The sequence below is a fragment of the Chinchilla lanigera genome, unplaced genomic scaffold, assembly GCF_000276665.1.
Source record: "Chinchilla lanigera isolate Chin_1 unplaced genomic scaffold, ChiLan1.0 scaffold00021, whole genome shotgun sequence".
In the NCBI taxonomy this organism is placed as follows: domain Eukaryota; kingdom Metazoa; phylum Chordata; class Mammalia; order Rodentia; family Chinchillidae; genus Chinchilla; species Chinchilla lanigera.
The window spans coordinates 6556076-6569713 of NW_004955422.1; the positions used below are offsets into that span (position 1 = coordinate 6556076).

Consider the following 13638-nt stretch of genomic DNA (forward strand, 5'->3'; position numbering starts at 1 on the left):
ATAGGGAAGTGTGGTCTTTATCCCGGGAGTACTAAGGAGCCAATAGGAAAGTCGTCACCGAGAACTGTCTGATAAATCAATGCACACAGAACAATATGCATAAGCCTCCCATCACTTTCCATCTTTTCTTCTGAAATCTCATACAGAACATCAATATCAATTCAAAAGTTATCCCTGTCTCTTTCTGAAGCAAGTAAACCGAAAGTCTCAAGATTCAGGGGTGTGATGAAGTGCCTGGTGGTATAACAGCTTAGGTGGGGGTGGGGTGGGGGTAGGGGTGCCTGCCATGCAGTACCTACAGAACTGGAAGCCAGGCAGCCGCAATGTGAGCAGCATATGCTGCTAGTTGGCTGCCCGGGTACCTGACTAGGTCCATTAATATAGAGCACAAACAAAGCCTGGATGTGTGGGGCTGGCCACTTTGTTGCAACATATGGTGATGGTGTCCCAGATATTTTTATTCTGTTCCCACCCAGATGTTTAGCTCTCCTGACACTCGGATTTATCTGGCAGGCAAGGTGGTGAAGAATGCCCTTGTGATTTAGAATAAAGGATGTTGATTTTTACACACCTTGTGAAAATGGGGTAGTGTTGAATTAATAAGGCTTCTAAGGCCTTTTAAAATATTATTATGTGTAGGGTTGTGGTATGTACCTCAGTGGAATAGAATATGCTTAGTGTATACCAGGTCTGGGTTCACTATCACACACACACACACACACACACACACACCCCAATAATTTATCATTCTTCTTCATATTTTCTCTTAGACACTTAAATTCCAAGTTAAATAAAGCATATCTTTTTCTGAAAAGGTCAAGTTAATACAAATGTGAGATGTTAGCCCAAAGTTTTCAGATGGTTTGCTTCTATTTCCTTTCAGTTGCACAGTGCTGACTACAGAGCTCTATTTTATACATCCAACAGTGATTCTGAAGAATGCGTGCATGGATCCTGTGGGTGTAGCAGAAAAGACAAGTGTAGGTCTGGCGTTCTTTCCCCAGGCGAATTGGTCCTTAGACCCGTGTTAAAAATCCTAAGCTACCATTGCTTCTCAGACCCCCTTGGAATTGTTATCTCTAAGTCTTAGTTTTTATGAAATAGTATGTCTACACCTCTCTACTTGCTCAATACTGAGCAGTTACATATCTTGCTGCTTTTCGAGCCTTCCGTGGAGAGGAAAAGATTCCTTGACATTGGCTCTTTGTGCCTCATTGGCAAGTTTAACAGTTATCACATTTACCAGACAGCAGTAGGATGGAGCAGGCTCTGCCAGAAGCCACAGTGAGAGCTCAAGGGTAGCTGAAAAATAAGCAATTTTCTAATAGGACAAAGAGCGGTGCTGAGTATCATAATAACCTACTGTGTCTGCATGGAGCTTTTCCTTCTACGACTCCCGGCTGCTTTGCCAACACTGTATACGCTAATCCTAAGTGGTAAGCATGATCATCAGCATTTATAGGCGGGGAGGCAGTAGCATGTGAGGAAAGATGGAGCACACATAAATAAGATCATAGGTGATAGATTTGTTGAATTCCCAGCTAAAGTTGCTGATAAGGAAATATGAAAAGAATTTGTCTACACTTAAATTTTCACTTATGTTGAGCACTGGTACTCTCCCCATTGGAATTTTTAACTTTTAGAATTATTTATTTATTTATTTATTTTATTTTCTGAGATGGGCTTTCACTATGCCATTCAGGCTGGCCTCGAACTCACTTTGTAACCCAGGTGAGCCTCGAACTCACAGCAATCCTCCTGCTTCAGCCTCCCGAGTGCTGGGATTACAGGCATGTGCCACCATACCCAACCTTTTTAGAATTACTTAATCAAGCACTCACTCCAGTTTTGAAAATCCCGCAGTGATCATATTCTCTGATCCAATTGTAAAATTCACAAAGCTAGTTATTCTTTCTGATCTTGAATATCTTCTGATTTGCAGAACAACTCACTGTCATAGTGGTCTTCTTAGTTCACTTATTGTCCTTTGTCAATATGCTCATTTTCCCAGCCTTTTGTTCTTAGACTATATGGTCTATTTATAGTATTTCAACAGTTTTGCAGATATTTTGGAAGTACATATCTTATATATATACATATATATATGTGCATCAATGTGTCTGTTTTTATGAGTGTGTGCATGAGTGTGAGTGTGTGCCTGTATGTGTGTATCTGTGTGTCTGTGTTCTCTCTCCTATGTAGTATCTGCTCCTAAGGAGTAAATCCTGGATAAGAAGCTTGTCACTAGGAATCCAGCTCTGAAGCTAGTGGGCCTCTGGTTTTTTCTTCTCCTTCAACCTTCTCTTACTCTCCCACCTTGGCTTGCCTGATTTTGTGGGCAGTCAGAAAGTTAAGATTTATGAACCTTTATATTCTTCTACCTGAATTGTTGCTACAGGCTCTGAAATTGTCTCCTTGGGACATTTTTTGTGCTTCCAAATAATCTCTCCACCCAATCCAGTGTATCATATCACCAATGCATGTTTTAAAACACCTCTATGCTTCACAAATCTCAGAAATGTGATGGTCAACCAAGGTTACCCAAGACTGTTATTTATAATACATGATGATATTAAAATATATATCATAATATATAATACACAACATGTTAGAATAATATAATATCAAAATAGGCTATATTCAAGCTTTAAAAACAATTGTGAAATTATAGCCAAGTTTGTAACTTAAGTGCTATTTACATATATGTGAAAAAGAATTTTAATACATGTACTACAGTGTAATACCATTGTACTATATGACATGTGTGTGAAAGTATCCTTTTAGAGATAGATGGAGCATGGTCATTTAAGAGATGACCTCTGAGTTGTTATCTTTATTTTATTCACTGTGCAATCTTGTTTTCTACACTATGCCTTCATTGTATATTATATAAAATAAAGCAATTTGTACGACTTCACTGATTCAGTATGAACATGTGTCCAATTATCGGCCTAAGAGCCTTGGTTCTCATCAGAAAATAACACTTGAAAAGAGCTCTTATTTTTGGTTTTCAGTATTTGAAGTTATCAGTCAAAGTCTTTCTGATGAAATAAACATGAAGGGTGCACTTATTTTGTGAATGGCTAAATCAACCAATGAACAATGACTCAGGTGATGAAAGGAAGATTAAGAGATTCAACCATTAAAAAAGGGTTAGAGTCTGACAAAGAATGGAGATTGCCCCCCCCACCTAGTGTGTAGAAGGTCAATTCATAGGAAATGTCTTGCAACCAGAATAAGAAGCATTTCAGAACTTGGAAAGCTTCTATCTCTTTTCTGCAAGTTCTGTCTTTTTCAAATTTGCATCACGTGTAGGAGAATGGGTGCACCGTGAAATGATAATGTTGAGCGAAATAAATCAGACACACAAGCTAAATATCACATGGCTTCCGTTATACAAGAAACCCAAAGTACAAATAAGACCAAAATAAAAGATGAGTAATAGGAAACGATGAGATAGATATTTTGCTAAAGGGAAAGGGACAAGAAATCAAAGTGGGGGGAAGGGCGGGGAAGGAGACATAAAAAGAATTAAAATGTGTTATGTGCATGTGCCACTTCCCATGACAAATGTAATTATTATGTACTGTAAACAGGTACTAATAAAGTTTTTTAAAGTGACCGGGAGTGCTGAGCATGGTGGCGCACACCTGTAATTTCAGCACTCGGGAGGCTGAGGCAGGAGAATCGTTGTGAGTTCGAGACCAGCCTGGGCTCCAAAGTGAGCTCAAGGGTGGCCTGAACTGCATAGTGAGACCCTGTCTCAAAAATAAAATAAAATTAAATAAATAAATAAATAAATAAAAGTGATGGGGAGCTTTAAGAAGGAATCCCCAGCCTTGTGAAAAGTCTGTCCTTTTTGCATTATATTAAGAACCAAAGGAGAACACTAAGGTGCATAAAAATGATATCCTCAAGGCACAATTTTTTCAAGGAAGCATTTTAATTGAAAGGTGTCAAAGTGTGCTTTATAATAATATATGTACAACATGTCTTCAGTGCATGAAGGAGAGGATGGCATGGACTGGCAGTCAGGCGAGATTCAAGAAGTTTCTAGATGCACATCCATCCTTTAAAAGGCAAATGCAACATTGCAACAAACAGAAGGGAGTTTTCTTGAGCAGGGTGAGCAGCAAAGGGTCTGTCAAGGAGGCTCAATTTATGTGGCATGTGTGGGTGGACAGGTTTTAGAGCATAAACCTGACAAGGTATCAAATATTGTGTGGATAAACCAAGAGTAGTGTCAACTATTAAGGAAACTTAAGGCTGTCTAACTGCTTATCTGGTTTTATACTGAGCTGTGATGAAAGCATTGCCCACCCACAGGACTCCGTGTTTGTTCACTGCACCGTAAGACTCAAGAGATGAGGTTTCTCACCATACCTCCTTGAATTTGGCCCACAAGAATAGGTTGCCTTTGTTGTTCCATGCTGTGAACTCTAATGTAACACAACGAAGGGCTCAATCTGTGGAACAGGAAGAACCTAAAATTTCAGGCACATTTTCGCTGGTATTCCATTTTGTAGCATTGCCAAATGGGCACTATTCACCCAGAACTGAATTTGCTCATCTGTAAAATGGGGATGATAAGATGGAGTTTTGCTTTGAGAAGGTAGTGTATGCATACTGAGTATTCATACAGTTCTTGGGATGCTAAAAGTTTCAATAGATGGTAGATGATAGCATTTTTTTTCAGATGCTTAATAATTAGAGGACGTTTAACATCACAGTTAAGAAAAAGGAGAAGAGAGAAAAATAGATGAAGATTGAAAGGAGGTGATAGAGGTGGAAAAAAGGAAAAAAATTAATGAAAAGAGTACCACAGGACGATTAGGGTCTGGTAGCCTCAAAAGAAAAAACTGACCCCTCCCCCACTTAAAAATCGCTAAGCACTGTGAATGCCTGATTGCTATTTATTGAGGGCAACATTATGCATTGTTTAGAGAGAAAAAGACAGAGCAAGAAGACAGAATTGTACTGAGTGGGGATGAAAAGGAAAATAATAGTAAGTTGGACTCTGATTTTAAAGCGAAAAAAGTCCCTGCGGAATGGTAAAAGGTGATACCTGTGCTGATCGGGCCGGTACCAGTCAGACACTGTCTTTCCCAAGTTTCAGAGGACTACAGGATGCCCCTGATGCTTCAGAGGACAAAAGTGCACTCCCACAGGGAAGTTCCAAGGAGTTCATCTGCTCGTGTAAAGCCTGGCCTTCTTATTAGCACCGGAACCACTGAAAAATCTAGAGCTACTTGAAAGATTGTACATTTTTGTAAATAACTCCACTGTACTTCAAATTGTGAGGCTTTTCAGCAAACTTTGTGTTCTAGGACACTGATGATCTTTCACCAACCTTCTCCCAGAGCCTCCCTTCCCATACACTTTCTTCTTTTTCAGATTTCTTATCAGTTCCCCCCACCCCGCTTCCCTTCTACTGAGCAGTGACTTCATGCAAACTCTTCTGATGTGAAAATTGAGAGAAATCTCTCAGAAAATCTCTCTGAAGCCTTGATTGATGTAAAGCACAATAAAAGCACAGCTGGAGTTGGAGATACCAAGCTTTGCTTTTTGGCTTAGCATCCTAGAGAAGCAGGGTGTGGGGAGCAAGGTTTGTTTGGCCTCCAAGTGAAAGCAGAGCCAAGATGAAGCAGGGAGCCATTTGTTAAAATACTTTGCAGCAATGGCTGCGCTTTGAAACTAATGAGCATAATGTTTAGATTAATACCTCAGGTCATATTTCATGTATTATGTTTAACATGGGAGAAAAAGAGCAAAAGGAAAAAATTGGCACGACCTTAAGGAATCTACATACCTCACTAATCAAATAATACCTTCTACTGTTCTTACAAACATGGAATAAATGCTACCTAAAATCTCCTCTCGTTCATTCCATTTCTTCTACAAAGTTCATGTCATCTTGTAAAATTGCCACAAATTGCTGTTTTTTCTTATTTTCTTTTTAGTTTAAAGAGAATACTAAAAAAGAACAACAGCAAAATATCAACAACATAGACAACAACAAAACAAAGCAAAAACAATAAAAATGATACAGGGTTTCAGAACAAAATGATAGAGATTAACAGTGGCTGTAATATTACATATTGTTATCTTCAAGTTGCTCAGATTACCAGATGTAAGAATGCAAGATTGATCAAACCATTAACAAGAATAAAAAATAAAAACATAACAAAATTTGGAAGTGATACAGAGTTTCACTAGACCAGATGGTAGGTGTTCACCAACGGTAGTTATATTGCCTATTGTTCTCTTCAAATTAATTGTTCAGTTTACCGGATATAAGCATGCAAAATTGGGCAAAAAGAAAACAAAATTAGGCATTAACTATTCCTTTCAATAAGCCACTAGACTTCAGCAGTATAGTTATCTCAGCTATCTATTTATCTATCTATCTATCTATCTATCTATCTATCTATCTATATTTTCCCTCCTTCTTTCTTTCTTTTTCTCCATTCCCTTGTCCCAATTGTTCCTTCCTTTAAGCAATTTTTTTTTCTATTGTATGTTTTGGATTTTATTTACTCTTTCAGGTTCTTACACTAGTGAGACAATACAATGTTTACACTTAAGGTTCCAATTTATTTCACTTATGAGTTTATTCTCTAGTTGCATCCATATGCTTCAAAGAAATTCTCCAGAATTTCACAAGGGGAAGAATCATGGAGTATTCTGAGAATCTGGAGAACGTTCTACATCTTAACTTTTAGACCTTCACTTACACATTTTTCTGCACCAGATTCAAAGCAATTTAGAAATTGAGGATGGGTCCTTAAAGCTCAGTGAACACCAATCTAAGAATTTTTGATTCTAGAGCAAATTAACTTCAAAGAAATTCAAATGGTTTTTTTTGTTTGTTTGTTTGTTTTTTCCTGGTAGCAGGAATCGAACTCACAACTTTGCGCTTGCCAGGCAGGCGCTGTGCAGCTGCGCTAAATCCCCAGCCCCTCAAGTGTTAATAAGTATAACCACCTCCTAAAATGGATGTAAATAAAGATTAGAGAAGTAAAACAGTTTAAAGAATTCATCTCAATGCCAAAAACTCAAGAAGTATTACAAATTGCTGTTTTGTTATTGTTATTATTGTCTGTATGTCCTTAACAACTTTTAAATATCCAGGAAAACAGAATCTTAAAGGAAGATCTTTAATTCTATATATAAAAAAAACATTTTTTCTACGTTTATTAAAAATCTTTACTGATACATGTTGTAGGGTTTTTTATAAGGTTGGAAAATCACTTTGTAAAATTGCATTTCAAGTCTTTTAAACAAAGTTTTAAAAATATTAACTTACTATACTTTGAACAATTTCCTAACATAAATATATGTTAATTAAAACTTAGGCCTTCAAGGCAAAATAATACAAATTAACAGTGGTTGATATGCTGCTATTTTTCCTTTTTGTTTTATTCTCATTTTACTACTCTCTTTAAAATAAAATTAAAAAAAAAAAAAAAAAAAAACTTAGGCCTTTTCAGGGTATAATTCTCATCATTTAGAAGGAATATCTTTTATACAGACAAAACATGCAAGTAATCAATAATCACAATGTATAATAGTACTAAACATTAATAGTGATTGTTATAGTTATGCAGTCAATTGGAGGAAAAGTAAGCCTTGTGACTTGGTTACTTTTATCTTCTTGCTGAGACAAAATACCTGACACCCAAAATGAAGGAAGAAAAGGTTTATTTAGCTCACAGTTTGGGGAGGTTTCAGTCCATTCTTGGCTGGCTCCAAGGCAGAGTGGCACACGGCATAGGATAACAGTTCATAGCAGTGGAAGATAGCAAAAACAGCAAGAGCCAAAGGGAGGAGCGGTGGCAAGCAGCCTCTTCCTCTCCCTTACACTGTATGCAAACTACCTGCTCCAGGGCAGGTGTAGCACTCACACCCATAATCCCAGCACTGGAGCATGGATCAACAAAATCTAGATGCCCACCCTATGGCTGCATGAGGATTTGGGGGGACATAGAGAAACAAACCATAACACCTTGGAAATGGAATTCCAGATTAAGAATTTATATATTAGATCATTGATAAAAGTCACCTTTTAACAGTAATAGGGTTGATAAAGCCCCACTATGCACAACCTCAGTGAAAATATCTTTCCTTGATGAGTACTATATGATTTTGATTCTATGACATCATGTTCTGTGGAGCGTTTGTATTTATCTGGGAGTGTGTTAGAGTTACAGGGGATGTGAGCTCATGCTGAACGCTGTTTTTCATGTGCTGGAGTCCCTTCTTGCTCTTGATTCCATGTATGCACTGCGGAATCCTGTTGTAAAATGCAATAGAGGGTGTACAGAGGTCAGTCTGGGTCATCTTTGCACAACTTTACTGTCAACACTGTACCTCACTATTGCCTGCTTGAGGGTCAGAAAATGTGATCACAACCCACTGGGTCTCAGTATACAGCAGTCTAGAAGCTGAGACATTTTGGAGCATGTTCTTTCTCTTCCTTTTTCTGTCTATGGTTTATCTTCCTGTAATTCTACTCACAGTTTCATATATTAGTCTGAGCACACAGGCAAAGTATGAATCTAGAACTTTAGCACTTTCAAGGCCTTTCCTTGGAACCCATCAGGTCCTACACCCACACTTTTTCTTTTTAAACAGCAACACCCATCAAACTTCATCTCCAATCATTCCAAGGAATTTTCTGGAGTTTTATGGCAGCTGGGTTTCTCAAAGTCTGCCTGATGAATATCACCTTCATGTCTTACACTGAACCATTTTACTGTTTCCAAAATGTCCTTGTGATTGTTTTTACTCCCTCCCGTGGTATCTCTATTGTGAGCTTCCTAGGACATTGTTCCCTATGCCATTAACTGTCGTGGTTCTCGCCTTGCTTTCTGTATCCCAGAAAAATTGGTGGTGGGCAGTGGTGACTGCTGAATCCCTCACACTCATGGTTCATGATACAGAGCACCCAGACCCGGGGTGAGGTAGAGCCTGGGTCTATCTGTAATGGTGGTGGTATTGGTACTCAAGACTTCACAGAATCTTTACCTGACCGGACAAAAATCCCTCAATTTTAAACACTACAAAAGTAATGCTAATAGAAACAAAATGCCAAGAATCATAAAATGGGACAGCAGGAAAGAGCTGTTAAAAATCATTTCATAGAAACTGTATTCTAATCATTCTAATTTCGTGGAGTCAACCCCAGGGAATTTGGTTGTCCAAGGTCAACTTGGGTCTCAAGTAGCAGACTTCCTCTCAGGGTCTCACACCTTGAGACAAAAGGTTATACATAAAACAGAACTAAGTTTAGCTCTAAACTTCACAAGTATAGTCTTGGCAACTACGGAGCCAGAAGAGAAACGTTCAGGCTCACACTGAGAGCTTGCAACCTCATTTTCCAAAAGGAAATCTCCTGCAAAGTCTATGTGACTGTCTTCAAAATTGTACTCATTTGGTTGGCAATGCTCTTGCTCTAAGAAGATTGCCAGCTCTTCACAGTTGCAGTAGTTCTTTGCACTCATTAGAATTTTATTAACTAAAAGTAAGTAGCTCACCTAGAGAACATCTATTCTTTTCTTCAAACCACTTATGAAATATAAAATTTGAAACAGACTTGATTGAATCTAATGTCCTTTTCTCCCACTTTCAAGTGGATATTTTTCTTACTTACTTTTTTACTTCTGCTGACTCACCAAGGCCACTGGACAACACTCTCTGTGTAACACTAGGGATCAATAATTTGGATAAGAGCTGGGATCACTGTTCCTATCATTCTTTCCACTGAATTGCTTCATTCAAATGTTCATCAAGGAAGAAAGCTTTCTGCTCATATCACCAGAGCTACAGAAGCAGAAACAATGTTTCTTAATTCTCAAGTAAGAAATGTGAATAGGTTCCCCAAGGAAATATTTATACGCTACCAGATGTTTTACATAAAATATTTTACCATCATTGTTATCTTAGTCCCCCGGTCATCACTGGGAAAATATACACAACACCCGCAACTTCAGGAGGAGAGCTCATAGTTTCTTGGTCATGTGTTTTGAAGGCAAGAAGTGCACGGTGGAAGGGTCTAATGGAAGTAAACTGCTCACATCATGATGGTCAGGAACCAGAGAAAGATTAAAGAAGTTGGAGAGAGAGATAGACTTTTCCAGGTCACACCTCCGTTGACCTGTCTCTTCTGACCAGACCCAACTCCTAAAGGCAAGTCAGCTACAATGATCCATAATCCATTCACTATCCAAAAATCACCCACAATGAACACTTGACACTTTGTGGGGACCATTTAGATTTAAATCATAACGAGCACCATGAAAAATCTTATCATCACTCATGCATTATTTTACAAAATCATATGCTATTGGAGATTTACAGAGACCCCTGTGATCAGCTACTCCAAATTAACTGAGGTTCACTGAAGGCAGTATATTTTCAAAGGCCTTGTAACAAGTCTATAGCAAAAATTAAGACTCTTTCAGCATTCCAAGCCAACACATCAATACCACCACTTCTCTATAATCAGAAAAGAGCTGTGTATCAGTTCAAGAAATGAAGGTTATCTAAATGCAGTGAGAAAATTGATATCTTTGGGGCTGAATTACAGTAGCACTTCAGAAGCCACTGATTTCAAGAGAATCTGAATCCTCTATTCCTGGAGGGAGACAGAGTTGCTGCTTCTAGGGCTCTTACCAGCATTGATTTGAATTTTATTTTTTAATAGGGAGCAGTTCTTGGGAATAAAATGGTTCTTACTCAGATGGGTTGGTAATGTGTTTTAGAGATTTTTCACTCCTCATAATAAACTTATCTGATTTTGAAAAACAAGACAAGCTTTAAGAGTAGAGTTTGCTAATTGGTTTAAGAAAAGGCACCTTGTCTGGGCTTTTGTGATTCACCTTTCCTTTAAGGAATTGTTGTTCTTTCTTTCATTTTCTCTAGACCAAATTTTCTGGTCCTTTTCCCAACCCTTGACTTTTCTGCTACATTATTATAAATATTAGACCTTGCTCATATTTCCCCCAATTATGTCTGGTATCCATCACCTTTGTGTAACATATTGCTGTATTTTTACTTAAATATCTCGAAGGTGATGTGAGTCTCAGTAGGTTATAGAAAGATGTAGCAGAGAGACCAATTCACTCAGTAGATAAAACAAGCTAGATATAAATATTAGAAAGTGTGGTGGATTAACTAATGGTCAACCTGAGGGAGAAGGGCCAGCTGAACTGAATCAGCATGGTTCTGGGTGTGGAAGGCCCACCTGACGATGGCTTCCAACAGCATAAAAGCAGGAGAGGGCATATTGCATAGACTTCACACTGTTGATTTTCCTGGAGAATCTTGCCAGGGATGTTTTTCTTGATAGAAACTCAGCTGTTCTCCTTGTCTGAGTATCTATCCTTGCCATCATCAGGGATGGCTGTAATTCTCTTCTGAGATCCTTACCTTGAGCATTGCTTCCTGGCCCTAGTACAGATCCTTTAGCCTGCTGGCACTGATTCTTCATCCCACTGGTGCTGACTTTCTAGCTTCCACCACTGACCTCTGGGCCTTCCCAGTGCAGATCCTCGATACAGACTTGCAAGAGACACAGCTGTGTTCTATAGTGCTCCGGCTGGACTCATCGGGAACATTACCATGGGATCTAGGCCTTCAGGTTGGTTCTTTGGGTTTCTAGCACATAAACAGATCTCTCGCACTCTTTTGCATTTGACTTTTAGGTCAATATTATTTAATAATCCTGTAAATTATATGTCCTGTATTAAATATATTCCATCAAACCATGTACTACAACAGAAAGGAAGAAAACAGTCAGAGGAAAAATAATCTGATTCTAGAAATGGAAAGATTTGAATCATTACAGGTCAGAAATAGGAGGAAAATCTTTCTGAGTAGCAGGATGTATAAAACATCGCTCATGTTCATCTTGTTCATTCATTCAACAAATATTTATTAGACAACTACTGTGTACCTGGCAGTATAATGGGGCGATCCACAAGAAACTACAAAGTTAATACATAAGTAAAGTATGTAGTACTGCATCTCAGAGTTTCACAAACATTAAGGCAGAAAAGTGCTGGGAGATCAGTAACTGTAGAACAGAATGAGGTGATCGAGGTTAGCATGGCATTCAAGCAAAGACTTGGGGATGTGGGAAATATCTATGTGATGTCTCAGGAAAAGGCAACCCCAGTGGAGCAAATCATCAGAGAAAAATCCTGAAAAGCAAAGAACACATGATATCGTGGAAAAGTATTTAGCTGCATCAAACTGTGGAACGGGATTGTTACAGGATACAAGACCATTGTTACAGGATACAAGACCATACAAGACAATTTTGGCCTAAATTGCAGAACATATATCTGTTTTATTATTTTCCCCAGCATTAAGCACCCTAACCTGGCAAAGAGTTAATGCTAAGTGCATGCAAGATTGACTGAAAAATTACTGGGAGAGTGAGTGGGATTTGACAGAATTTCTGACCATCTAAGTGGAAAGTTTGGCTAGAGTAGATTACGTCTGTCTAAGATGGTTAAGTATTTATGCACAGGCTTACTTGATTCTGCATTCAATATGGTTTAATTTTTTGTACAAAAAAGAGAGATCAGACAGTAATTTAGTTTTACAGTACTGTACAGAATGACAGAAGGTAATTAGTGTCACAATGTCTGATCTCGTTATTTCATGCTTAATTTTGTTCTTCACTATTTTCCCTTGTCCTCCAATTATCTTTCTATTCACTTCACCTCCCATTTCTCTTCCATTCTAGCTTCTTACCCAGTTGTTGTGTAATCTTAGAGAAATCACAGTGTGTAGAGATATTTCGTTTGGTTTGGGAGAGTCTCAGACTCACAACAACAGAATTCTCAGATATAGGTGAGAAGCAGAGAGGTAAGTAGCAAGATCTGAGCTGCCTCCAGTTGCAATCCTAGAATGCTAGGGTTGCAAGGATATCAGCAAATTTTCCTCCATGCAAGAATACCCCATCCTGTTCTATTTGTCTCAGTGTAGATATCAGAGAGTGCAAATCTCTGTGCTGGCTAAAATTTGTAGAGGTTGATCCTTTTCCCATTAACTAACATTATGAAGCAACTTCTAACCCAAATGTTTTAACATCATAAAAACAGAAAGGTGAATGGATGATGGAAGTGATTGAATATCACTAGATCACTTGTCTTAAACTTACAGTACCCCCAAGAAGGTGAAATGTCTTAATTTCTTTTATGAGCATGACTTTAATGACCTTGAAAGTGGCTACAGATGCTTCACAGTTTCTTAAGTATTTACCTTGATCATATGTGAACAGTGAATACTATAATCACACCCTGTCCTTCATTTGTAATTAGAACCAGAGACCAAAATATACTTTGGCAATTTATTTGCTAAGGTTAACTTTTGGAATTTGTTCTTATTAATTTAGTTCATGTTTAGTGTGGGGGAGGGGATAAGACAGTATATAAAAGAATCCAATAAAAAGCAAAGTTCTCAAATCAAATTTTCCATTCTTCAGGACTTTTCAATATTGACAGTTTGCAGAGAAATTTTCTAAAACTTTTCTATGCTTTGTCAAACATACTTACAATATTCTAAAAACAATAATTCATTGAAATCATGCAGGTTTGGTTGACATCATTCTGTGTCCAATCCATGCAC

General features: G+C 38.1%; 2 protein-coding genes across 2 annotated transcripts in view; both read left to right on the plus strand.

Annotated features, from left to right (window-relative positions):
• Lrrc4c (leucine rich repeat containing 4C) overlaps positions 1–13638 on the plus strand; it is a 1216524-nt gene that overhangs the window by 918426 nt on the left and 284460 nt on the right. The window lies entirely within an intron of this gene.
• The window catches only part of LOC106148442 (brain acid soluble protein 1-like), a 128596-nt gene continuing 120006 nt past the window's right edge, over positions 5049–13638 (plus strand). The window contains exon 1 of the mRNA XM_013513830.1: positions 5049–5196. Coding sequence (XP_013369284.1) covers positions 5049–5196 — 148 coding nt within the window. The remainder of the gene's footprint in view (positions 5197–13638) is intronic.